General features: G+C 45.2%; 1 protein-coding gene across 2 annotated transcripts in view; it reads right to left on the bottom strand.

Annotated features, from left to right (window-relative positions):
• Positions 1–27317, bottom strand: part of ADAM33 (ADAM metallopeptidase domain 33) — a 114200-nt gene that overhangs the window by 53580 nt on the left and 33303 nt on the right. For both annotated transcript variants that reach the window (XM_060779453.2, XM_067468542.1), the window contains exons 4-5: positions 12990–13068; positions 7868–7944 (exon numbers count right to left, since the gene is read on the bottom strand). In XM_060779453.2, coding sequence (XP_060635436.2) covers positions 7868–7944; positions 12990–13068 — 156 coding nt within the window. The remainder of the gene's footprint in view (positions 1–7867; positions 7945–12989; positions 13069–27317) is intronic.

Below are 27317 nucleotides of genomic sequence, written 5' to 3'. Positions count from 1 at the left end.
TAGATCAATAGGTACCGCTCCGGCAGGAAAGTAATGGCGCTCCATGCAGTCATGCCGGCCACATGACCTTAGAGGTGTCTATGGACAATGCTGGCTCTTTGGCTTAGAAATGGAAATGAGCATAGAGCAGTGGTTCTCAACCTGGGGGTCGGGATCCCTGGGGGGGTCATGAGGGGGTTTCAGAAGGGTCGTCAAAGACCATCCAAAAACGTATTTTCTGTTAGTCATAGGGGTTCCATGTGGGAAGTTTGGCCCAATTCTATCATTGATAGGGATCAGAATGATCTTTCATTGTAGATGAACTATAAATCCCAGCAACTACAACTCTCAAATGCCAAGGTCTATTTTCCCCAAACTCCACCAGTGTTCATTTACATTGGGCATGTTGAGTATTCATGGCAAGTTTGGTCCAGATCCATCATTGTTTGAGTCCACTGTGCTCTCTGGATCTAGGTGAACTACAACTCCAAAACTCAAGGTCAATGCCCACCAAACCCTTCCAGTATTTTCTGTTGGTCACAGGAGTTCTGTGTGGCAAGACTGGTTCAATTCCATTGTTGGAGTTCATAATGCTCTTTGATGGTAGGTAAACTATAAATCCCAGCAACTACAGCTCCCAAATGACAATATCAATCCCCTGCCAACCCCACCAGTCTTCAAATTGGGGCATATCACGTATTTGTGCCAAATTTGTTCCAGTGAATGAAAATGCATCCTGCATATCAGATATTTACATTATGATTCATAACATTAGCAAAATTGTAGTTGTGAAGTAGCAACAAAAATAATATTATGGTTGGGGGTCACCACAACATGAGGAACTGTTGTGGTCGCAGCATTAGAAAGGTTGAGAACCACTGGCATAGAGGCTGCATGCCATGGTTTCTTGGTCCATAGGTGACCTTTGTGGCGTTGAAAAATCCCTGAGCATCATGGGTATCTGCCAGGTGTTGGATTTCTTCAGCCTTCTTTGTCCACCAGATGTTCTTGAGTTCTCTTGTCCTTCTTTGGACCTCAGCTTTTGCACTGGCGTAGAGCTTTTTCTTAGCAGCACAGTTGACGTCTCTCTGCCATGTTTGGAAGGCTTTCCTTTTCTTGTCAATTAGCTGTTGGATCTCATTGTCATTTTCGTCAAACCTATCTTGATGTTTTTTGGTTTGATATCCAATAGTTTCTTCGCAGGCTGTGATGATGGAGGTCTTCAGTTTGTTCCAATGTTCCTCAACAGTTTCAGGGTGTTCTATGGGTAGATGGTCCTTGAGTACTGTTTGGAGATTTTATTTATTTATTTATTTATTATTTGAACTGATATGCCGCCACTCCCCTGAGGCTCGGAGCAGCTTACAAGAATGGCTAAAATCTAACAAAATTTAAAAGCAATTTAAAACAATTTAAACACAGCAGTATCAAAAATTAAAAGCCTGTCGAAACAGGTATGTCTTACATGCCCTGCGGAAAGCTGGTAAGTCCCACAAGGCACGGACTTCAGGTGGCAGAGTATTCCAGAGTGATGGTGCCACTGCTGTGAAGGCTCTGCGTCTGGTTGCTTTTAGGCGCAAGGTCTTGACACTGGGAATTTCCAATAGATCTTGGTCCTCAGAACGGAGGGATCTCTGGGGTTGGGAGGGGGTGAGGCGGTCCCTCAGGTCCATCGGCCCCAGACCATGCAAGGCCTTAAAGGTGAGTACCATCCCTTTGAAAGTGACCCGGTGCTCAATGGGTAACCAATGCAGCTGCAGTCAGATTGGGGTGATGTGGCATCTCATCGGAATTCCCGCAAGAAGCCGGGCAGCTGCATTTTGTACCAACTTGAGCTTCCGGATCACCGACAGAGGAAGGCCAATGTAGAGGGCGTTACAGTAGTCCAGTCTTGAGATGACCGTAGCCTGGATCACCATAGCTAGGTCGTCCCTGGACAGGGAGGGGGCCAGCCGTCTAGCCTGCCGCAGGTGAAAGAAGGCAGTTCTGCTCACGGCGGAGACCTGGGCCTCCATCGTCAGCAGAGGGTCCAAAAGGACTCCCAGACTCTTTACCAATGATGACGGGCGTAATGCCTCACCATCCAGGGTAGGCAGCTGGATATTCCCACTGCCCGGTCGACCCAGCCATAGGATCTCCGTCTTTGCTGGATTCACCCTCAACCTGCTGGCACACAGCCATCCAGTCATAGCCTCGAGGCACTGATGGAAACAATCGGATACAGAGTCCGGTCGGCCTTCCATCTTCAGCACCAGCTGAGTGTCATCGGCATACTGATAACACTCCAGCCCAAAACCTCGAACCAGCTGAGCAAGTGGTCACATATAGATGTTAAACAACAGATGGGAGAGAATGGCCCCCTGAGGAACCCCACAAGAGAGAGAGGGGGGACCTCTCAGAGACCAGGCCTCCCCTCTCCACTCGCTGTCCACGGTTGTGAAGAAAGGAGGAGAGCCAGTTTAAAGCTGTCCCCCTGACTCCAGCAACAGCAAGGCGGTGGGTTCATGCTCAAAGCCAACCTTAAAAACTCTGCCATAGACACTGAGAACTGGGAAGCCCTGGCCCTTGAGCACTCCAGTTGGCGGTCAGCTGTGACCAGCAGTGCTGCAGAATTTGAAGAGGCATGAATGGAGAGTGAAAGAGAGAAACATGCCATGAGGAAGGTACGTCAAGCCAATCCTGACCAGGACCGCCTTCCACCTGGAAATTGATGCCCTCACTGTGGGAGAAGACGCAGATCAAGAATAGGGCTCCACAGTCACCTACGGACCCACCCCCAGGATACCACTCTTGGAGGAGCATCATCCTTGGACTACGAGGGATCACCTAAGTAAGTAAGTAAGGAGATGAGGACCACACCCCAGAGTAGGACATGGCTGGACTTAATGTCAGCGGGAAACCTTTACCTTTACCTACCAGATGTAAAACTACTTTCTTTGGATGTGGGAATAGAAGAAAATGCTCCGATTGGGCTTTCTTTTCCTAGGAATTAAGCTCAAAAATGTCAGAGACTTTTTTGAATTTTTTTTTAGACTTTACACATGGGAAGAGAAGGCTGCAAGTTTGCAATGCAACCAAAACAAAGTAGAAAACCCAGCGCAATAGAAGAGAGACAACTTTAATTCCTTGGAGAAATATAACTGATGGGATCTCCGCCCAAGTGCCCTTTCAGTTAGTTCAATTGCAAACTTGGGCATCGGTCCATAAGGAAAGCATGTGGCACTCCTCCAGTTGTAGGACTCTCTTCTTTTTTTTTGGTGTCCATTAATATCCTGAGTCACAAATGAGTTGTGTGTAGATTGATACATAGCGGAGAGATGACTTCATTTGCCAGCATTCCTAAAGAAGCAGCTCACAGAGATGAAGGGTTGTGGTGGCTATTTTGAGTCCTGCTGAAACCAAATGGGAAAGCCGGACGCACAAGACGGAGAGGGGAATAAGGGCATGGGAACTGCAAAAGGTACATCTACACTGTGGAATACATGCAGTTTGACGCCACTTGGACTTCCATGGCTCAATGCTATAGAATCCTGGGAGTTGTAGTTTGGTGGGGCACCAATGCTTTCTATCGGAGAAGGATGAAGACTTTGTGAAAGGATAATGGCCACAATTTCATTGCATTGAGCTATAGCAGTTAAAAAGTGGTGCCAAATTGTATTGATTCTACAGTGTAAGGTTTTCCCCTGACATGAAGTCCAGTCATGTCTGACTCTGGGGGTTGGTGCTCATCTCCATTTCTAAGCCGAAGAGCCGGCACTGCCCATAGACACCTCCAAGGTCATGTGGCCGGCATGACTGCATGGAACGCCATTACCGTTCCGCCAGAGCAGTACCTATTAATCTACTCGTACCTTGGGAAGCCGAATCTGGCCACAGTGGTCCACGCTCTTGTTACATCCCGATTAGATTACTGCAACGCACTCTACGTGGGGTTGGCTTTGAAGACTGTTCGGAAACAGCCAGACTACTCACCGGAGCGTCATACAGGGAGCATATCACCCCTCTGCTATGTCAGCTCTACTGGCTGCTGATCCAATTCCGAGCACAATTCAAAATGCTGGTTTTGACCTACAAAACCCTATACGGTTCTGGCCCAGCGTATCTGTCCAAACGGATCTCCCTCTACATCCCACCTCGGAGTTTGAGATCTTCTGGGGAGGCCCTGCTCTCGGCCCCACCTCTATCACAAGTGAGATTGGCGGGGACGAGGAGCAGGGCATTCTCATTGGTGGCCCCTCACCTGTGGAACTCACTTCTGGGGGAAATCAGGGCATCATCATCCCTCCTCTCTTTCAGGAGGAAGGTGAAGACGTAGTTGTGGGACCAGGCCTTTGGGCAATCTGACAGCTAGATAAGACAATCAGACGAGTAAGACTAACAGGACTGACGAAGTGGAATTGAAAACTAGAATTATGAGATAGCGAGCGCTGACCTTTTAGGAGGAGGAATTGGGTTTGTATTGATTTTATTGATTTTATTGATTTTTATTAGTATAATGCAGGAATTGTTGTTTAACTGTGAATTTGATGTAATGTTTTTGTTTTGATTGTTATGTGATGCGGGCATCGAATTGTGCCTTTGCTTTTGTAAGCCGCCCTGAGTCCCCTTCGGGGTGAGAAGGGCGGAGTAGAAGAAACCGAAATAATAATAATAATAATAATAATAATAATAATAATAATTGTGAAAACTGATGTGATTTGAGTGTTGGACTCAGATCCTGCAGATTGACGTTCGAATTCTCACTCAGCCACAAAATCAATTGGGGCAAGTCACACTATCTCATCCTCAAAGGAATCTCTTCTGAACAAGAAAACCCCATGTCTTATGGCCAGATGACTCCAAGACATGCAAAAACCATGACAACCTGTGCATGTAATGGTTGTGTAAAGGAAAGAACGACTAGAAGTGTTGCTTGTCATGCAAGCACTCACTCTTCTACACAAGCATAAAAGGAACTGAATTCATCTCCAATTTCCAATCCTAGGCAAGGATGAAAAACAACCTCTGAGGATGCTTGCCATAGATGCAGGCAAAACATCAGGAGAGAATGCTTCTAGAACATGGCCATATAGCCCGGAAAACCTACAACAACCCAGTGATTCCAGCCACAAAAGCCTTTGGCAATACAATGAAAAACCTTGATGATTTCATCCTTCCATACAAAGACAAATAATTCTTGTTTTCTTTCTATTGCAAGAAAAACTCCTAAGAGCTTCAACCTTAGGAACGCTGCAAGTCGAAAACGACTTCAAGGCACGCAGCAGCAGCAATTCAGCCTTCTAAATTGTTTAAGGGGATTCTTTCCCCCCATATCTTGTGGAGACATCAATGACCCTGAGTGGTTAATGTGACACAAAGCCTTTGGAATGTCATTTACAAGGGAATGGGATTAGACCAAGAAGATTGGGAAGTTAATTTTTACCCCAAAATAGCTCGCTTTGGGATTGCGTGCAATCGAGCCATTTTCGGAGGGCTGTATGGCCTTCAACAAAGTATAGTAAGTTTTTTTGGGCTATATGGCCATGTTCTAGAGGCATTTTCTCCTGACATTTCGCCTGCATCTATGGCAAGCATCCTCAGAGGTAGTGAGGTCTGTTGGAACTAGGAAAAAGGGGTTTATATATCTGTGGAATGACCAGGGTGGGGCAAAGGCCTCTTGTCTGCTGGAGCTAGTCCACATAGGGAACACCAAACGCAGCAGCATTGCCCAAACACGAATCAAGGAACATGAAAGGCACTGCAGACTACTTCAACCAGAGAAGTCAGCCATAGCAGAGCACCTGATGAGCCAACCTGGACACAGCATATTGTTTGAGAACACAGAAATGCTGGACCACTCTCACAACCACCATGTCAGACTACACAGAGAAGCCATTGAAATCCACAAGCATGTTGACAATTTCAACAGAAAGGAGGAAACCATGAAAATGAACAAAATCTAGCTACCAATATTAAAAAAAACTCTAAAATTGCAACAGCAAAACAACAGAGAGTAAACAATTAGGCACATCTAATCATCTCTCAACAAAAGATTCCCCCAGGCACTGTCAAGCCATCAAATGCTAATTAAGGTGGTCAGCTGAAACATTCACACCTAGCTCCAGCAGACAAGAGTCCTTTGCCCCACCCTGGTCGTTTTACAAATATGTAAACCCATTCTCCTACTTCCAACAGACCTCACTACCTCTGAGGATGCTTGCCATAGATGCAGGCGAAACGTCAGGAGAAAATGCCTCTAGAACATGGCCATATAGCCCAGAAAAACCTACAACAACCCAGTGATTCCGGCCATGAAAGCCTTCGACAATACAAAGTACAGTAAAGTGTAGCCAGCCCAGGCATGGGCCAACTTCAGCCCTCCCTCCAGGTGTTTTGGACTTCAACTCCAAAGCCCAAAACACTGGAGGGAGGGCCGAAGTTGGCCCATGCCTGGGCTAGACATTGATATTTTAACTGGATTAGGAATTGGTTGACTATTTGCATCCAAAAGGTACTTTTGTCCAATGGCTCCTCTTTCTTCCTCTTGGAGAGAAGTGACTTTGGGGGGGGGGGGGTATAAAGAGGGTCCTGTCCTGGATCTCTATCAATGACTTGGATGAAAGAATAGAAGGCAGGCTGATCACATTTGCAGATGACACCAAAGTGGGAGGAATTGCTAATACTCCAGAGGACAGGATCAGAACCCAAGATAAACCTTCACAGATGAGAAAGCTGATATATAATATTTCAGATAATGTGTAGCCTCATATAATTTGATATATAATATAATATATATCATATAAATATATTATATATTATATATAATACTAGCCATCCCCTGCCACGCGTTGCTGTGGCCCAGTCTGGTGATCTGGAAAATAAAGTAATGAGAAAGTGTTGGTTTCTAATATATGTAATTTCTTTCTGCTTGTGGATGAACAGCAATTCTTCTTGTTTATTTGTCAGTGTTGATGTAGAGATTGTCTGGTTTGTCTACTCGACATATCATTTTCCTTCTTTAGGGGTCCCTTTCAAATCTATGCTACTATAGCTGTCATATACGTATATGTGTGTGTGTGTGTGAATCATATCTATCTATCTATACCTATGGCTGGATGGCTCTTTGTCAGGAGGGCTTTGGTTATGTTTCCTTGCCCTGGTGAAGGGAGATGGACTGGGTGGCCTTAAGGCACCATTTCTCAACCTGGGGGTCGGGACCCCTGCAGAGGTCATAAAGGGGTGTTAGAGGACTTGCCAAAGACCATCAGAAAACACAGTATTTTTTGTTGGGAGTTCTGTGTGTTAAGTTTGGTTCAAGTCCATCATTGGTGGAGTTCATAATGCTCTTTGAGTGTAGGTGAACGATAAATCCCAGCAACTACAACTCCCAAATGTCAAGGTCTATTTTCCCCAAACTCCATCTGTGTTCATATTTGGGCATATGGAGTATTCGTGCCAAGTTTGGTCCAGATCCATCATTGCTTGAGTCCACAGTGCTCTCTGGATGTAGGTGAACTACAACTCCCAAACTCAATGTCACTGCCCACCAGAGCCTTCTAGTGTTTTCTGTTGGTCATGGGAATCCTGTATGCCATGTTTGGTTCAATTTCATCATTGGTGGAGTTCAGAATGCTCTTTGCTTGTAGATGAACCAAATGACAAAATCAAATTTTTGAGTGATGGTCACTCCTTGTGTTGTGAGATGTTTTGTTGCCAAGTTTGGTGTGATTTTGTTCATTGATTCTTTTGTTTTTAGGGTACTCATTACGCACAGAGCATTTATATATACATAAATTATATATATGATATATAATGTAATATAAAAAACAGATAATGATACGTTGGCCTCTCCACTCCATCGACTTCTCATAATACATACATTGGCCTCTCCACTCCATCGACTTCTTACCTGATTCCAGAGCACGTACTGAGCACCACCCAGGAGCCTTTGTACCCTTGGACGTGGCCGTGGTAGTAGCAGTGTTCCTGGAATCAGAGGCAAAAAAAAAAAAAAAAAGATGGGGATGATGGGAAGCTGAGACTCCATTAAATGAGGATACAAGAGAGGGTTCCCAACTGGAGCAATTCACTTCCATGGGAAGCTGCTCCATTTTCTCTCTCTCCAGTAGCACAAACCTTCTCATTTAATCACTCTTTCAATAACATGAGATACATCTGCACCAGGCATGGGCAAACTTGGGCCTTCCAAGTGTTTTGGACTTCAACTCCCACAATTCCTAACAGCCAGTAGGCTGTTAGGAATTGTGGGAGTTGAAGTCCAAAACGCCTGGAGGGCCCAAGTTTGCCCATGCCTGGTCTATGCTGTAGAATGAAGTGAGACACCTGCACTATTTGACAGAGAAGACAAAAGACTTCCCAAAACTACAGCTTCCAAGAATCCACTGCATTGTGCCAAGGCAATTAAAAGGGTGCCAATCTGCATTTATTCTCCAATTAAGACGCACCATTGCACTATGTAACACGATGTTTGTTCCTGGGTTATAAATGTTATTTCTTAATTGGTTCTATCATAGAAACAGGGGGAAAGTTTAGGACATCCTGCAACACTATTTGCTATAGTTGAATATGTCATATAGTTTCAACCAATTCAACATTGTGGCTGCCACAAAAACGAAGTTTCTTGTGTATAACTACTTTCAAAGTAAGTGCCGTGCAATTAAGCAGGAAATAACACTTTCAACCCAGGAATAGATTTTTCCCCCCAATTTTGTTACATAGTGTTAATTGTTCTTGACCAAATCTGGAGATGCAATGGGTCAGTTGTGAAAATTTGTAGCAAAGAGAACATGTTTTCATGCTCTTCTTGGAACTCCCAACATAGGCAATCATGTCTTTCCATCAGTGCAGAGTATAGACATTGAATCCACTTTGCACATTAAAAGGAGCCGTTCCAAGAACAGCTGAGCCACCTAAAAGAGCATCTCCATGGATGCATCTGCCCCCAATGGCGCAGTAGGTTAAACCGCTGAGATGCTGAACTTGCTGACTAAAAGGTCGCAGGTTCAAATCCGGGGAGTGGGGTGAGCTCCTGCTGTTAGGTCCAGCTTCTGCCAACCTAGCAGTTTGAAAACATGTAAATGTGAGTAGATCAATAGGCACCACTCTGGTGGGAAGGTAACAGCACTCCGTGCAGTCAGGCCAGCACATGACCTTGGAGGTGTCTACTGTTGGAGTTCAGTCAGCCTATTATTGTGTTTCAAGATAATCAAGGTGCTTTAGATGTGGGGAATGATGTCACTGAGGGTCAAGATGGCGATGGTCTGGTCAATGATATCAATGTAGAGAATGACATAGGGACACCAGTTCAAAGTGTAGTTTCCCATGAGAATGTTCCTACAGGGTATAGGGATGATAGTTTACTCCCTGACCCAGAGAGTTCCCATGATTTGGGTTTGAAAACAACTTGGCACCTGGAGAAACTAATGAGCAGATAGATAATAAGCACATAGACAGACAGCTGGAAATTTGCCAAAACAGACAGCTCGACCAAGGCCTTCGTCAATCTGTCAGGCTTCGAGAGATAAGGGTGAGAGGCTGTCAAGGAAAACGAAACCAGTTTCTGGGTGCTTGGAATAGCCTAACGGAGAGATATAAAGTTCCCACCATGGAAAATATAGTCAGATGAAGCATCGTTTCAGAATCCTGCTAAGTCCTCGTTCCTGTCCCATGGAAGCCTTGCTTGAAAGATTCATGTTAAGGATTTCTTGTTTATGGTTGGACTCTTTGTCTCTTGTGGTTGTATACTCATGCTGTGGATCACTCTTTTCCTGGTTCTTTGGATTTTATTACAAAAGTCTGGATTTTGCTTTTGAACTTTGCTGAACCCACTTTGGAATATTTTGATCCTGCTTATCTTCCTACCTAATTGGACTTATCTATTTTCTTAAAGCATATTTTTACCTTGCTGTTTCTACTTATCTTCAGTAAAAAAAAAAAGGAGACATGCCGCATTATCATGGGGTGTCTGCGCCCTACACCACTGGAGAAATTACACTGCTTAGCCGGTATCGCACCACCTGACATCCACCGGGAAGTGGCAGCCAATAGTGAAAGGACCAAGGCAGAGACATCTCCAGCTCATCCCCTGTTTGGTTATCAGCCAGCACGTCAACAACTTAAATCCAGGCATAGTTTTCTAAGATCTACAGAGACACTTGCTGGAACGCCTCAGCAAGCGAGAGTCCAAAAGTGGCAGGCTCAAACCCAGAACCTCAACCAATGGCTGATACCAAATGAGAGACTCCTCCCTGGGCACACAGAAAACTGGGCGACTTGGAAGGCGCTGAACAGACTGCGCTCTGGCAGCACGAGATGCAGAGCCAACCTTGAGAAATGGGGCTACAAAGTGGAATCCTCGACATGCGAGTGTGGAGAAGAGCAAACCACTGACCACCTGCTGCAATGCAACCTGAGCCCTGCCACATGCACAATGGAGGACCTTCTTGCAGCAACACCAGAAGCACTCCAAGTGGCCAGATACTGGTCAAAGGACATTTAATCAACTACCAAACTCGCACATTTTGTATTTCCTCTGTTTGTTTGCTTTGTTCTGTTAGAAATGTAATATAACTGACTGGCTGCCCTGACACGAGAAATAAATAAAGTAAAAAAGGATTGTTTTCCTACTCAATGTGTGATGTTTTAAAGTCAGAGGGTTATTACTGTTCTGGAGTGCAACATCTACAGACAACGCCAGCTCCTGGGCTTAGATATGGAGATGAGTACCAACCCCCAGAGTCGGACATGACTTAATGTCAGAGGAAAAGCTTCACCTTTACCTGCATCTACACTGTAGAATGGATGCAGTTTGGTTCAACTTTAACAGCCATGGCTCAATTCCATAGAATGCTAGGAGCTGTCATTTTACAAAGTCTTTCACCTTCTCTGCACAAAAGTGTTGGCGCCTCCCCAAACTACAACTCCAAGGATTGATAGCATTGGGCAGTTAAAAGTGGGGTGCAACCACATTCATGCTGGAGCGTAGATGCAAATCTAAGATAATTGTTAAGGAAATGCAGACGTTGCTTTGGAATGACTAACCCTGAAAAATGAATCATGCCATTCCTAAACAGTTTGCTAGAGATTCCAATGGCTTTATCATCTCAAAGAAGTCTTTGTGTGCCATGTTTCACCCATCCTCAATGGAGATAGGATTTCCTTAAACCCTGGATTTGTTTACCCTCTCCATTAACCCTTTGTGCCTCTTGCTCCATCATTCCCAACCATCTGCTAGCACTGGGCTTTCCAGCAGAATGAGGCAACTGCTTCAAGGAGCTGATTTTTGTGGGGGAAGCCACCCCAACTTGTTCTGAATTAATATTCTGGTATTTTCACTAGTTTGGGTGCTGGACTCTGAAGACTAGGGTTCGGATCTCTAATTGACCATGCAAACCTTGGGTGAGTCACACTCTCTCAGCCTCAAAGGAAGACAAAGGCAAATCCTTTCTCGATAAATCCTTCTAGAAAAGCCCTGTGATGTGTTAATTTATAAGGCTGCCCTAAGTCAGAAATGACTTCAAGGCTCACAGCAGAATCACTGGGTTGTTGTAGGTTTTTCGGGCTATATGGCCATATTCTAGAAGCATTTTCTCCTGAAGTTTTGTCTGTATCTATGGCAGGTATCTTCAGAGGTTGTGAAGTCAATAGTTTTCTCATTCCTCAGGCTCAATGGTAGCGTATCCTGGGAATCGTAGTTTTACATGGACTTTTTCTTCTTCGCCCTAAAGTACTGGTACCTCCCCAAACTGCAACTCCTAGAGTTTTGGGACAGTTAAAGAGTTTTGGGACAGTCAACAGTTTTCTCATTCCTCAGGCTGAATGGTAGCATATCCTGGGAACTGTAGTTTTACATGGACTTTTTCTTCTTCGCCCTAAAGTACTGGTACCTCCCCAAACTGCAACTCCTAGAGTGCCATAGTTTTGGGACAGTTAAAGTAGTGTCAAACTGCATTAATTCAGCAATGCAGGTGCACCCTAGGAATTTCTGTCTCCTCCAGTGCAATGCTGGGACCAGAAACAGGTCATTTATTGGTGTTGGATCATATGCATGCCCAGTGTAGTACACATCTCACCACACTAAAACAGTGGATGTGGCTCTTAATGAGACATGCCGCATTATCACAAGGTGTCTGGCGCACCACTGGAGAAATTACACTGCTTAGCCGGTATTGCACCACCTGACATCTGCTGGGAAGTAGCAGCCAATAGTGAAAGGACCAAGGCAGTGACATCTCTAGCTCACCCCCTGTTTGGGTATCAGCCAGCACGTCAATGACTTAAATCAAGAAATAGTTTTCTAAGATCTACAGAGACACTCGCTGGAACACCTCAGCAAGCGAGAGTCCAAAAGTGGCAGGCTCAAACCCAGAACCTCAATCAATGGCTGATACCAAATGAGAGACTCACCCCTGGACGACTTGGAAGGCGCTGAACAGACTGCGCTCTGGCACCACGAGATGCAGAGCCAACCTTAGGAAATGGGGCCCCAAAGTGGAATCCACGATATGCGAGTGTGAAGAAGAGCAAACCACTGACCACCTGCTGCAATGCAACCTGAGCCCTGCCACATGCACAAGGGAACCTTCTTATAGCAACATCAAAGGCACTCCAAGAGGCCAGATACTGGTCAAAGGACATTGACTTTGACATTGACATTGACTATGGCTTGCAAACTTTGTGCTTTGTTTGTTTGTTTGTTAAAAAAAGCAATACAACTGTGTGCTTTGCTCCTGACACGATAAATAAATACACATGGTTTCAGAGGACTGTATCCTCCATCAATATGAGAGATCTTATTATATCTATACAAATCCAGGCATTCATCTGAAACTCCAAAAGAGGGGCACGTCATAACTTTTCCAGCACTGACAGTATTGACAGCACAAGTCAAACTGTTGACATACCCAACAACATTTTCAGCTTCTCCAAAAATGCTTAATCAATTAATTGAAAACCCTTTTCAATGCTACAACTCTAACCATGACCTTCACAACACCATGGGTCTTACTTACTGTGTGGTTGGGTGATATGGTCACCATCTGCCCTTCTTGTGTATAATGCGTCTCTGTGTAGTCTGGGGACAGCAGCCTTCTGCAGACAGAAAAGACGAGAGAGAAGGTTTTAGGAAGCTAACAGGCATAATGTTGAAGCTGATGCACCTTAACCAATGTTGAGATTAACTTCACAATTCAGCAGCAGATCAGTTGCACAACTTCAGCGCTTTCCAGTAGCTTCTTCCTGCACAGTATTTTTAGTCAACTGCTCCCACAGCCTGCAATCACTCTGGAACCTTTTACAGACACTTGAGCACATGCCCGTCCATTGTCAGTTTTACTATTGTTTTCCCCTTCAATCTAGATGACACTACAAACTTACCACAGCATACAGTATATCTTGTTTTACAGACAGGTTCTTTTAATCAATTACATATAGCCTTCGACAAACAACATCACAGCACAAGGAGAGAAATATACACTGTACATGACTTCCTTATATACAATTCTATACAATTACACATAGCAATCTACCGTATCCCATGCAGCTGTGGACAAGTCTCCATAGGGACCACCAAACGCAGCAGCATTGCCCAAACACAAATCAAGGAACATGAAAGGCACTGCAGACTACTTCAACCAGAGAAGTTAGCCACAGGAGAGCACCTGATGAACCAACCTGGACACAGCATAATATTTGAGAACCCAGAAATGCTGGACCACTCTCACAACCACCATGTCAGACTACACAGAGAAGCCATTGAAATCCACAAGAAGCATGTGGACAATTTCAACAGAAAGGAAGAGACCATGAAAATGAACAAAGTCTGGCTACCAGTATTAAAAAAAACCTCTAAAATTAAAACAGCAAAATAGCAGAGGGAAAATAATCAGGGACATCTAATCACCTCTCAACAAAAGATTGCTCCAGGCACTGCCAGACCATCAAATGCTAATCAAGGTGGTCAGTTGAAACATTCACACCTAGCTCCAGCAGACAAGAGTCCTTTGTCCCACCCTGGTCTTTCCACAGATATATAACCCCATTTTCCTAGTTCCAACAGACCTCACTACCTCTGAGGATGCTTGCCATAGATGCAGGCAAAACATCAGGAGAGAATGCCTCTAGACCATGGCCATATAGCCCGAAATAACCTACAACAACCCAGTGATTCCAGCCATGAAAGCCTTCGACAATACAATGCAGTCAAGCTTTACAATCTAAACATGAGGAAGAACTTCTGATAATTAGAGCTGTTAGAGGATAGGCTTCCTTGGAAAACAGTAGTCTCATTCTCTGGAGGTTTTTGGATGGCCACCGGTCAGGAGAGCTTTGATTTTTCCCAGGGGCGGCTCGTCCATTATGCAAAGTAAGCAGTCGCAGAACACTCTTTTTTGCCAGGGGCGCAGAGGCGCCTCAGTAAATGCCCCTCGACCACCACTTGAGGAGCGCCCCCTCAGCTCACAACAGCCCTAGCAGTCCGGGGGGAACCTCGGCTTTCTTGCCTTGCTGCTGGGTGATCCTCTTCCCAAAGGGGCCGGGCCCTTGAGCCTCGCCTAGCCTCTCTCGTTCCTGCTCCACTCGGCCACCGGGTGCGCGAGCAGAGCCGGCACTCAATCGTTCTCCGCGTTCGATCCCTTCCCCATGACCGGCTCCCTTTCCCGATCCCCCGCGCTCCACCTGCCCCCACTCCTCTCCTCAATCCGCGGGTGGGCCAAGGGGCGGAGTCGCCACGCCTGGCCCGCTTCGGGTCCGGAGGCATGTCTGAAGACCCTAGCATGCGCACCAAAAGTCACCTCTTCTCCTGACTTTCTCTTTAGTCATTGGGACCAAGAGAGAGAGAGAGAGAGACCCTCCGGCTGGAGGTATCTCCCACCTCCGCTCCCTCCTTTGTTTTTGCGCCTACCTTCAGGAATGGTGGGCATCTTCACCTCTCTCTCTCTCTCTCTCTCTCTCTCTCTTGGTCCCAATGGCTGAGGAGAAAGTCAGGAGAAGAGGTGACTTTTGGTGCACACGCCGGGGTCTTCAGGCATGCCTCCGAACCCAAAACAGGCCAGGCAAGGAAGCAAGTGCGGCAAGTGTAGTTACTGGGATCTACAGTTTACCTACAATCAAAGAGCATTCTGAACTCCACCAATGATGGAATTGAACCAAATATGGCACACAGAGCTCCCACGATGAACAGAAAATATATATCAATGATTGGTTGGGGGGGGGGGGGGGCGCCAAAATACTGTTTGCTTACCGTTGAAAATTACCTAGGGCCGCCTCTGATTGTGCCTTCCTGGCTACCAGAGGGGTTGACTAGATGACCTCAGAGGGTTGTTATGCTTCTATTGACTGGAAGTCACACATAAATGCACATATGTTGACAACAAAACATCTTCCTAAAATGAGAAAGGCACCCCACTCAGAGACAGCCAGCCATGTTTCTGCTCTACTCCCCACAAAAAAACCACATCAAATGGGTCAAGCTGAAGAACTGCCTTACATGGAGTGGCGTGGCAGCATTATCTCATAGTGATGCATACCACAAAAGCAGGCCAGGATATCTCCCTGTGTGTGTCTCTGCTGAGCTGGCCTTCCCTAGTCTGCTTTTTCCAGAGGCCAGGCTTTGGAAGACATGCATTTGCTATGAATCATGCCATTTCTTCTGCTCCTTTTTTTGCAAACCATTTTTCGGTTAATTCCTCACGCCCTCCCCTATGGCCACCGCCATTGGGTTCCTGTCTCAACGCTGTCTGTCTGGAGCCACAGATGGGCAAAGCACGGGAATGACTTCATCAAATGCTCCGGCTGGTCCTCCTATGGGACGTTGCATGGTGCCTTATGCATTTGAAATAGTTCTTGGTTCAATTCTAACTTAATGTTTGTAGTCTTTAGGTATTGTATTGTGTTCAGCACTTTCACTTATGGGGAAAAACTGGTGCGTGTGTATAATGTGTGTATACACACACATACACACACACATATAAATATACTAATAGTAAGTATAGCAACAGGGTGCATCTAACACTGTGGAATGAATTCAGTTCAACACCACCTGAACCACCATGGCTCAATGTTATGAAGCCTTGGGATTTGTAGTTTGGTGAGGCACCAGCACTTTTACTTAAGGTGAAAAAGTGGTGTGTATATATATTAATAGTAAGTATAGCAACAGGGTTCATCTAACACTGTGGAATGAATTCAGTTCAACACCACCTGAACAGCCATGGCTCAATGTTATGAAGGTTTGGGATTTGTAGTTTGGTGAGGCACCAACACTTTCACTTAAGGGGAAAAAGTGATATACACACAAATAGTAAGTATAGCAACAGGATGCATCTAACACTGTGGAATGAATTCAGTTCAACACCACCTGAACCACCATGGCTCAATGTTATTGAAGGCTTGGGATTTGTAGTTTGGTGAGGCACCAGCACTTTCACTTAAGGGGGAAAAGTGATACACACACACACACAAAATAGTAAGTATAGCAACAGGGTGCATGTAACACTGTGGAATGAATTCAGTTCAACACCACCTGAACCACCATGGCTTCACGTTATGAAAGCTTGGGATTTGTAGTTTGGTGAGGCACCAGCACTTTCACTTAAGGGGAAAAAGTGGTGTGTGTGTATATATATTAATAGTAAGTATAGCAACAGGGTGCATCTAACACTGTGGAATGAATTCAGTTCAACACCACCTGAACCACCATGGCTCAATGTTATGAAGGCTTGAGATATGTAGTTTGGTGAGGCACCAGCACTCTTTGGCTGGAATGGCTCAAGGCTTTGTAAAGCTACAATTCCTAAATTCCATAGCAATTAAAGTGACATAAAAATGCATGCAATGCACGATGCCTGGCTCGAGAGGAGTACGTGTGAAAAGGATCTTGGATTCCTTGTGGGGAGGAAGGTGAACATGAGCCAAGAATGTCATGCAGCAGCTATAAAAACCAATGGGATTTTGGCCTGCATCAATAGGAGTCTAGTGCCTAGATCCGGGGAAGTCATGCTAACCTTCTATTCTGCCTTGGTCAGACCATTTTACCAGGAATCTCACTGTGTCCAATTCTGGGCACCGCAATGGAAGGGAGATGTTGGCTTCCAATGTGTCCAGAGAAAGAGGCGACTCAAGGGATCAAGGGTCTGGAGAACAAAACCTATGAGGAGCGGCTTAAAGAGCATGGCATGTTTAGCCTGCAGAAGAGAAGGCTGAGAGGAGACACGATGAGGGCCATGGATCAAGATGTGAGGGGAAGTCATAGGGAGGGGGGGAGCAAGCTTGCTCATTTTAGTCGCCCTCCTCTGGACACATTCCAGCTTGTCAACATCTCTCTTCAATTGTGGTGCCCAGAATTGGACACAATATTCCAGGTGTGGTCTAACCAAGGCAGAATAGAGCATGGGGAGCATGACTTCCCTAGATCACAGAATCATGGAATCATAGAATCAAAGAGTTGGAAGAGACCTCCTGGGCCATCCAGTCCAACCCCCTGCCAAGAAGCAGGAATATTGCACTCAAATCACCCCTGACAAATGGCCATCCAGCCTCTGCTTAAAAGCTTCCAAAGAAGGAGCCTCCACCACACTCCAGGGCAGAGAGTTCCACTGCTGAACGGCTCTCACAGTCAGGAAGTTCTTCCTCATGTTCAGATGGAATCACTTTTCTTGTAGTTTGAAGCCATTGTTCCATTGTGTCCTAGTCTCCAGGGAAGCAGAAAACAAGCTTGCTCCCTCCTCCCTATGACTTCCTCTCACATATTTATACATGGCTATCATGTCTCCTCTCAGCCTTCTCTTCTTCAAGCTAAACATGCCCAGCTCTTTCAGCCGCTCCTCATAGGGCTCGTTCTCCAGACCCTTGATCATTTTAGTCGCCCTCCTCTGGATACATTCCAGCTTGTCAATATCTCTCTTGAATTGTGGTGCCCAGAATTGGACACACTATTCCAGATGTGGTCTAACCAAGGCAGAATAGAGCATGGGGAGCATGACTTCCCTGGATTTAGACACTATGCTCCTCTTGATGCAGGCCAAAATCCCATTGGCTTTTTTTTGCTGCCGCATCACATTCCTGGCTCATGTTTAACTTGTTGTCCACGAGGACTCCAAGATCTTTTTCACACGTACTGCTCTCGAGCCAGGCATTGTCCCCCATTCTGTAAAGAACTTCCTAACTGTGTGAGAGAGCTATTTAGCATCGGATCCCTCTCTCTTGCCCTGGAGTGTGGTAGAGGCTCCTTCTTTTGAAGCTTTTAAGCAGAGGCTGGATGGCCATCTGTTAGGGGTGCTTTGAATGCAATTTTCCTGCTTCTTGGCAGAAACGGGTTGGACTGGATGGCCCACGAGGTCTCTTCCAAATCGAGGATTCTATGATTAATTCTGGTGTGTTTTCTTCTTTCTCCTGATGTTGCAACTCATAGGTCTGAATATTTCCCCGTCTCTTCCTTCTCTTTGCCTTTGATCCCTCAGATCCCCGGGGATTGCCACTCCTAAGATCCAGTCTCTGTTTTTCACAAACACAACGACATCTGGCTTATTATGTTCTCATTGTCTGACCCATAAGACTGCATTTCCAAACAACTTCTTTCAACCAGTTCTAGGAAGATGGCAAACCACACATTTTTTTTCTTATTGACCCCAATGCATCATTGCAGTCCTTTTGCTGTGGGTCCTTCAACAAAGCCATATAATCCAGAATATCAAGGCAGATAATCCACAATATCTGCTTTGAACTGAGTCCACACTGCCCTATCATCCAGTTCAATGTGGATTTTATGCAGCTGTGTCGAAGGGGACTGCGATGGTCTTTCTATTTATTCGGTTTGTGTGATCTTACTGCACAAATTGAAAAGCTTCTGGTCACAGAACTGGAAGGGACCCCCAAAGGCCATCTAGTCCAACCTCATTCTGTCATGCAGCAAAACACAACCCAAACTCTCCAGACAGATGACCATCCAAATGAAGGAGACTCCATTGGAGGCAACAACATTGAACAGCTTTTACTGTCAGGAAAGTTCTTCCTAATGTTTAGGTGGCATCTATATTTAAGTTGCTCTATTGTGTCCTAGAGCAGCAGAAAACAAGCTTGTCCCATCTTAGAACCATAGGATGTATATCAGGGTTGAATGAAAAGTAATGCCTCCACCATCGTAACCCCTCAACAGATGGCAGTACTGGTATGCAACAGGTACTGGCTTGTTCAGTAGACTCTCCTCTACAGTTCCATTTTGGTGGGAAGCCTTAGCATTGATGGGTTGTGTTGTTAAAATGTGAAGTATGAAACCCTGTGCAGACGGTCAGTCAATGCGGCTTAAGCAACGTGCAGTCATTGATTTCTTGACAGCAGAAGGTGTCACCCCAAAGGAGCTTCATCAGAGAATGCAAGCTGTTTATGGTGATGGTGTTGATATCAGTACTGTGTGTCGTTGGGCGAGAAAGTTTCTCAACCTGGGGGTCGGAACCCCTGGAGGGGTCGTGAGCAGGTGTCAGAAGGGTCACCAAAGACCATTAGAAAACACAGCATTTTTTGTTGGTCATATCTGGGAAGTTTGGTCCAATTCTATTATTGGTGAGGTTCAGAATGCTCTGTGATTGTAGGTGAACTATAAATCCCAGCAACTACATCTCCCAAATGTCAAGATTCTATTTTTCCCAAACTCCACCAGTGTTCACATTTGGGAATGATGAATATTCGTGTAGAGTTTGGTCCAGATCCATCATTGTTTGAATCCACAGTGCTCTCTGGATGTAGGTGAACTACAACTCCAAAACCAAAGGACACTGCCAATCAAACCCTTCCAGTATTTTCTGTTGATCATGGGAGAACTGTGTGCCAAGTTTGGTTCAATTCCATCATTGGTGGGGTTCAGAGTGCTTTTTGATTGTAGGTGAACTATAAATCCCAGCAACTACAACTCCCATTGTCAAATTATTTTTCCCCAAATGTCAAGATTCTATTTTCCCCAAACTCCACCAGTGTTCACATTTGGGAATGATGAATATTCGTGTAGAGTTTGGTCCAGATCCATCATTGTTTGAGTCCACAGTGATATCAGGATGTAGGTGAACTACAACTCCAAAACCAAAGGACACTGCCCACCACACCCTTCCAGTATTTTCTGTTGGCCATGGGAGAACTGTGTGCCATGTTTGGTTCAGTTCCATCATTGGTGGGGTTCAGAATGCTCTTTGGTTGTAAGTGAACTATAAATCCCAGCAACTACAACTCCCAAATGACAAAAACATTTTTTTGAGTGAAGGACATACATTGGGTTGTTAGGTGTCTTGTGTCCAAATTTGGTGTCAATTCCCCCAGTGGTTTTTGAGTTCTGTTAATCCCACAAACGAACATTACATTTTTATTTATATAGATTCCCATCCAAACCCAAGTAACGAAGGTGGAGGCATTACTTTTCACTCAACCCTCGTAGAAGTGATGGCAATGATCATCTAGTCAAATCCATGTCTTCCATGCAGGAAGAAACAATCCGATCCCTCACGACAGGTGGCCATCCAGCCTCTGTTGCAAAACCTCCCTCGGTTGCATGTGAGACATTTCTGCCTTGCAAGGATTACTTTGCCTTTGGAGGAAGAAGAACAGGCCTGGTTCTTATCTTCTGGGTCTGGGAGCGTCACCCACCCGCATGGCAGAGATCCCCCTTCCCCCTTTAAAAAACAGAAAGGTTGCACCCGGAGTCACATTCCGGGCTTTTTCCCACAGCTGTCTGCCGTCTCTCAACAGCCGGTCTTGCTGCAGATCGAGCCTCCAACCCGTCCCCGCTGCTGACAAATCACTTCCTGATGTTGAATCAGACTTTTCGTTTTAAAAAAGGGAGGTAGGAATGGAGACAAGAGCATTAATCAAAAGCAGAGCCTGGGAGGAGACCTTTTCCCCCCTCCCAATTCCCATTTTTGGAGGTTTCTGAACCCTTTTAATTGTATCGGAGAGGGTTGGGTGCCAACTGGATTTTTAAAATAATCCGTAACTCTATGGCTTAAAGATAATGTGCAATTTGGAGAGTGCTAAGACACTGAAAAGCACATCTCTTGGCATCTGTAGGTTCTCCAATGCAACTCCATGGTGTATATATTGGAAGTTGATCATAGTATTGCAACCCAGATCAGGAAACAAGACCATAAGATATTAATCCTCCACACTTGACTGTAGGAAAAAACAATCCTTTTTTATTGATAAAAAAATTGTTACAAAATAGAGGAAAATACAAAGTCCAAAAAGCCACAGTAAAAACAGCAGTCAGGAATATCTCTGAACTAGATCACAATTCCAAAAGCAGCACTAGAAAAACCTGGAACCTGTTAGCATCTCACTAACTGTACTTGGAAACTAGAAGCCTCTGGGAATGCAGGCCATGGAAACCAGGAAATCTGCCAAGGTAATGCCTCAGTCTAAACAATGCTTGATCTAACGAGCGAGCCCGGGGAGAGAAACTTAAAGCTAAATAAACTATTTTGGGACACGCCTCCAGACTTTGAAGCCTGTGCCTCCCTTTCCTTTAATCTGCTTGACCTTCGCAGACTTTGCGATTCACTCCTGTTTTTCCAAATCTGCCTTTTCCTATCCTCATTTTAAAAAGGCAGGTGTTAGCTCCTCTGATTCAGAAACATTCCCATCAGGATAAGTAGTTTCACTTTCCAAGCCACTGACCTCAGAATCAACAGTTTCCAAACCTTCAGGGACAAATTCATGTTCAGTAGCCTGTTCAGTTGCATCAGGAAATACAATCAGAGAATCAGGTTCAGGTTCACACGGAGGCTGAACCCCAACACATAGAATTGTTGTGCCATCGCGCCTAGGGCTATAACTCTTAGTGAAAGAGGCATGGACGTGACATCTTTCCCCCAGGGGATTGCTTCTTGCCCTCCTTTAGGAAAACTGGAACTCCCAAGGACCAAAAACACTGTAGATAACTCAAAATAGGTTTAATTGTTCACAAAGAGTTATCCCTTTAAGGCAATAAGCTGGAAGTTTCAAAGGGGTAAAGGACAATATACATTACAGTCTCTGGTTGTCTTGGGTCCAAGAAGATTTGCAGCTGAGAAGCTTTTCCAAGTCCTTCTTTCTCAATGGCTGTGAATGCCGGAGCAATCCACAACCCCAGTCCAGATGGCCTATGTTTGAAGACACAGGGTCTTCCTCTGGTGCCAAAGGAACTGGTCTGAAGGCGCTTGAGACTTCCCAACGTCGTTCAGGTTGGTCTAAACATGAAGCATAAGTCTCAAGGGTAAGAACCTCAGAATTGGTGCTGAGAGGTAACTTAATCAAGGGCTTCAGAGCCAAGTCTCTCTCTCATGTCCATCTGATAGAAAGTTTGATGGTGGAATGGAAAAGGAAACACTGTCCTGCTCTCTAGGAAGAGATGGGGTCAAACAATTGCAGGAAGAGCAGTTCAACTGGTGCAAACAACATTGATTGACAGCTATAAAAACCAGTCAATCCAACTATACATTTACAGGGTAAAAAGGCAAAATCAGGCATGATACAACAGTTCAAATCCTGCAACTTACGGTTTTACATATAGGTGGTGCCACTCGCACCATCACAGTTGTATTGATGTACCTAGAAAATGCCTTAGTAAAGGTAAACGTTTTCCCCTGACATTAGGTCCAGCCATGTCCGACTCTGGGGGTTGGTGCTCATCTCCATTTCTAAGCCAAAGAACTGGTGTTGTCCATAGATACCTCCAAGGTCATATGGTCAGCATGACTGCATGGAGCACCATTACCTTCCCGCAGAAGAGGTACCTATTGATCTACTCACATTTGCATGTTTTTGAACAGCTAGGTTGGCAGAAGCTGGGGCTAACAGCAGGAGCTCATGCCGCTTCCCGAATTCAAACCTGCAACCTTTCAATCAGCAAGTTCAGCAGCTCAGCAAGATGAGTTTCAAGATGGCAATGATTTGGCCAGTGATCTTGATGCAGAGAATGACCAGGAGATCCCTGTTCAAAGTGTAGTTTCCCATGAGAATGTCCCTGAGGGTTGTGGGGATGATGGTGTGCTTTCTGAATTGTTACCAGAGAGTTCCCATGACAGGGAACATGAAAACAGCTCGGCACCTGGTCCAGCTGCAGAAATTAATGAGCAAATAGATAGACGGGAGGAGATCAGTCAAAACATGAGAGCTGAACAGTGGCTTCGGCGATCTGCCAGGCTCCGAGAGAGAGAAAAATAATAAATTCTCAGCTAAAGTAAAACCAATTTCTGAGTACTAAAGACATAGCTAACAAGGAGATAAATGTCCCAAGTATAGGATATGTAGTCGGATGAAGCATCGTTTGGAATCAAGTCAAGATCTCGTCCTTGTTCATGGAAACTTTGCTTGGAAAATTCATGTTTTAAGTGCCTTTGTTTCGTGGTTTTGGTCTATGCTTCTATATTGATGCCTTTGAGTCATGTTTCATAGAATCATAAAATCAAAGAGTTGGAAGAGACCTCATGGGCCATCCAGTCCAACCCCCTGCCAAGAAGCAGGAATATTGCATTCAAATCACCCCTGACAGATGGCCATCCAGCCTCTGTTTAAAAGCTTCCAAAGAAGGCGCCTCCACCACACTCTGGGGCAGAGAGTTCCACTGCTGAATGGCTCTCACAGTCAGGAAGTTCTTCCTCATGTTCAGATGGAATCTCCTCTCTTATAGTTTGAAACCATTGTTCCGCGTCCTAGTCTCCAAGGAAGCAGAAAACAAGCTTGCTCCCTCCTCCCTGTGGTTTCCTCTTACATATTTATACACGGCTATCATGTCTCCTCTCAGCCTTCTCTTCTTCAGGCTAAACATGCCCAGCTCCTTAAGCCGCTCCTCATAGGGCTTGTTCTCCAGACCCTTGATCATTTTAGTCCCTCCTCTGGACACATTCCAGCTTGTCAATATCTCTCTTGAATTGTGGTGCCCAGAATTGGACACAATATTCCAGGTGTGGTCTAATCAAAGCAGAATAGAACATGGGGAGCATGACTTTCCTAGATCTAGACACTATGCTCCTCTTGATGCAGACCAAAATCCCATTGGCTTTTTTTGCTGCCACATCACATTGTTGGCTCATGTTTAACTTGTTCCCCATGAGGACTCCAAGATCTTTTTCACACGTACTGCTCTGAAGCCAGGCATTGTCCCCCATTCGGTATCTTTGCATTTCGTTTTTTCTGCCTAAGTGGAGTATCTTGTATTTGTCCCTGTTGAACTTCATTTTGTTAGTTTTGGCCCATCATCTCTCTAATCTGTCAAGATCGTTTTGAATCCTGCTCCTGTCCTCTGGAGTACTGGCTCTCCCTCCCAATTTGGTGTCATTTGCAAACTTGATGATCCTGCCTTCTAACCCTTCATCTAAGTCATGAATGAAGATGTTGAACAGGACCGGGCCCAGGATGGAATGTTTCCTGATTTCTTGCATTTTATTTGGGAAGTTTTGACTTTGTTTTTATGGACTTTGCTGGACTATTACCCTGGACTACTTTGTTCCTGCGTATCTTCCTACCTAATTGGATTTACCTATTTCTTTAAAGTGTTTTTCTACCTTACTGCTTTTTAATTATCTGCAATAAAAGGATTGTTTTCCAGTCAACGGTGTGGTGTTTAAAGTCAGAGAGCTTTTCCTGTCCTGGAATGCAACCCTGGCTGAGAGTGCTCCAGACGACTCTCAGCTGCTGCTGTATGCCTCCCTCCCCCATCCTTTCTGCATTAGGATATGGTGGGCCACCGTGTCCTTATACTGAGAGAACAAGGAAAATGGGGAGGGTCTGAGGTAAGTGCCTGAGGGGACACATCCGCCCCCCAGGCCTTCGTTTGCCCATGCCTGGTGTAGATTATGGCACACCTAGAATCATAGATCATAGAATCATAGAATCAAAGAGTTGGAAGAGACCTCCTGGGCCATCCAGTCCAACCCCATTCTGCCATGAAGCAGGAATGTTGCATTCAAATCACCCCTAACAGATGGCCATCCAGCCTCTGTTTAAAAGCTTCCAAAGAAGGAGCCTCCACCTCTGGAGATAAGCTCCTGACTCTCATTAAGGCTAGAGGCAAAACAATAGAAAACCTATCAATATTATAACTTCGGTTTAATTTTCATGAGAGAACTCTTCTCTATGAATGTCTAGATCTTCCAAGGAAATTCAGCAGTCAGTACCCATGCGGGAGGAACTAGAGATTCCTAGAGATGACATATTAACCAAATCCGCAAACAGTCACATTTGCAAATCCCAGAATGACATGGAAGAGCACCATGGCTGGAGACGTCAACCGGAGTTTTGGAGTTGGGTGCCATCTCTACGCAGATGACACGCAACTCTACTACTCTTTTCCACCTACTCCAAGGAAGCCCCTCGAGTGCTGGACGAATGCCTGGCCACTGTGGCCGTCTGGATGAGGACGAACAGGCTGAAGAGCAATCCTGACAAGACAGAGGTCCTCCTGGTCGATCGTAAGCCGGATCAGGGTATAGGGTGGCAACCTGTGCTGGATGGGGTTGCACTCCCCCTGAAGTCACAGGTCCGCAGCTTGGGTGTCCTCCTGGACTCATCACTGTCGCTTGAAGCTCAATTAAGACTCGTGCACCAACTGCGACCGTACCTTGTGAAGGAGGATCTGGCCAGGGTGGTCCATGCCTTATTCACCTCCAGATTGGATTACTGTAATGCACTCTACGTGGGGCTGCCCTTGAAAACGGCCCAGAAATTTCAATTGGTCCAACAGGCGGCGGCTAGGTTGTTAACTGGTGCTCCTTACAGGGAGCGGTCAACCCTCCTGTTTAAGGAACTCCATTGGCTGCCTTTCATTTTCCAGTCCCAATTCAAGGTGCAGGTGCTTACCTACAAAGTCTTAAACGGTTTGGAACCTGCCTACTTGCGTGACCACATTTCTGTGTACGAACGCACACGATCTCTTCGATCATCTGGAGCGGCCCTACTCACGCTCCCACCTCCATAGCAGGCGCAATTGTTGGGGACGAGGGAGAGGGCCTTCTCGGTGGTGCCCCCCCCCCGACTCTGGAATTCACCCCCCAAGGATATCAGGCACGCCCCAATTTTGGCCATTTTTAGGAGGAGCTTGAAAACATGATTATTCCAGCATGCCTTCCTAGAATAAGGAAATTCCCAGCAATATGTCCCTAATTGCACCTTATTAGTGATCTAGAACTGTCTGTACGCCCCATTCTTTTCCGAAATTCTATCCTAGTTATATTTCACCTGGTCTTGTCCAGCATTATTTTTAAAATTTTAACTACTACATTTGGCCCATCCATTGGTTTTTAAATGTTATTGTGTTATTGTCGATGTTTACTGCCTATTTTTTGTTTATAAGCTTTATTTTATTTTTTTGTATTACTGCTGTTGTTGTTTTTTGCTGATGTATTGTGGGCTCGGCCTCATGTAAGCCGCACCGAGTCCCTTGGGGAGATGGTAGCAGGGTATAAATAAAGTTTTATTATATTTATTATTATTATTATTATTATTATTATTATTATTATTATTATTATTATGGCTGTTACAAGTGGAATAGTAGTGCCTTTTCCCAAGTTGGGAAAGGCTGGACGTGGTGGGGTAGGAAGAGTTTTGCAAATAAGAGTGGAAAAGTTATACTTGAGACATAGAGAAAACTGTGCACTTTGCAGTTTTTGAAATCACCGGAAACCTCCACCCTTCTGTTTCAGAATCTACACTTGTGGCTTTTCACTTTGCCAAGCCTCCAGGTATTGGTCACATTCTCTGCACCGTTGTGCCTCAAGAACCACAGGTTTCTCAGAAAGAAGATAACATCAGAGAAAGGAGAGAAAAGAACACCAAAGTATTGTATATACCCATGGAGAAGTCTAGATATTTTGGTCGAAAAATCAACCTAAAGAATCTTATCTATAAATGACTGTACGTACTGTAACTTAGCTCCTATCCACAAAGGGAACCACCCTGTTATCTAAATAGGGGGGGGGGGGTGATGCCCAGTACTGTTCAACATCTTTATTAATGGCTTCAATGCTGGAATAGAAGACATGCTTACCAATTTGGCAGATGACACCAAATTGGGACAGAGAGCTTTTTTTTTTTTTTAGGCGATCCCTCGTTGGACGAGTAAGATGGTCTTCCATTATGGATTTCCTTGTGGGTCCATATTTGGCTGTGGAGCCCTATTCTTGCTCTGCATCTTCTTCCTTCCGCAGTGAGGGCATTGGTTTCCAGGTGGAAGGTGGTCCCGGTCGGGGTTGGCTTGACGCGCCTTCCTCCTGGCACGTTTCACTCTTTCACCCTCCACTCGTGCCTCCTCAAATTCTGCAGCACTGCTGGTCACAGCTGTCCTCCAGCTGGAGCGCTCAAGGGCCAGGGCTTCCCAGTTCTCAGTG

This window comes from Anolis sagrei, chromosome 5 (assembly GCF_037176765.1).
Source record: "Anolis sagrei isolate rAnoSag1 chromosome 5, rAnoSag1.mat, whole genome shotgun sequence".
Classification (NCBI taxonomy): Eukaryota; Metazoa; Chordata; class Lepidosauria; order Squamata; family Dactyloidae; genus Anolis; species Anolis sagrei.
Note: the sequence above shows the minus strand (reverse complement) of the source record. Positions and strands in the feature narration are given on the sequence as shown.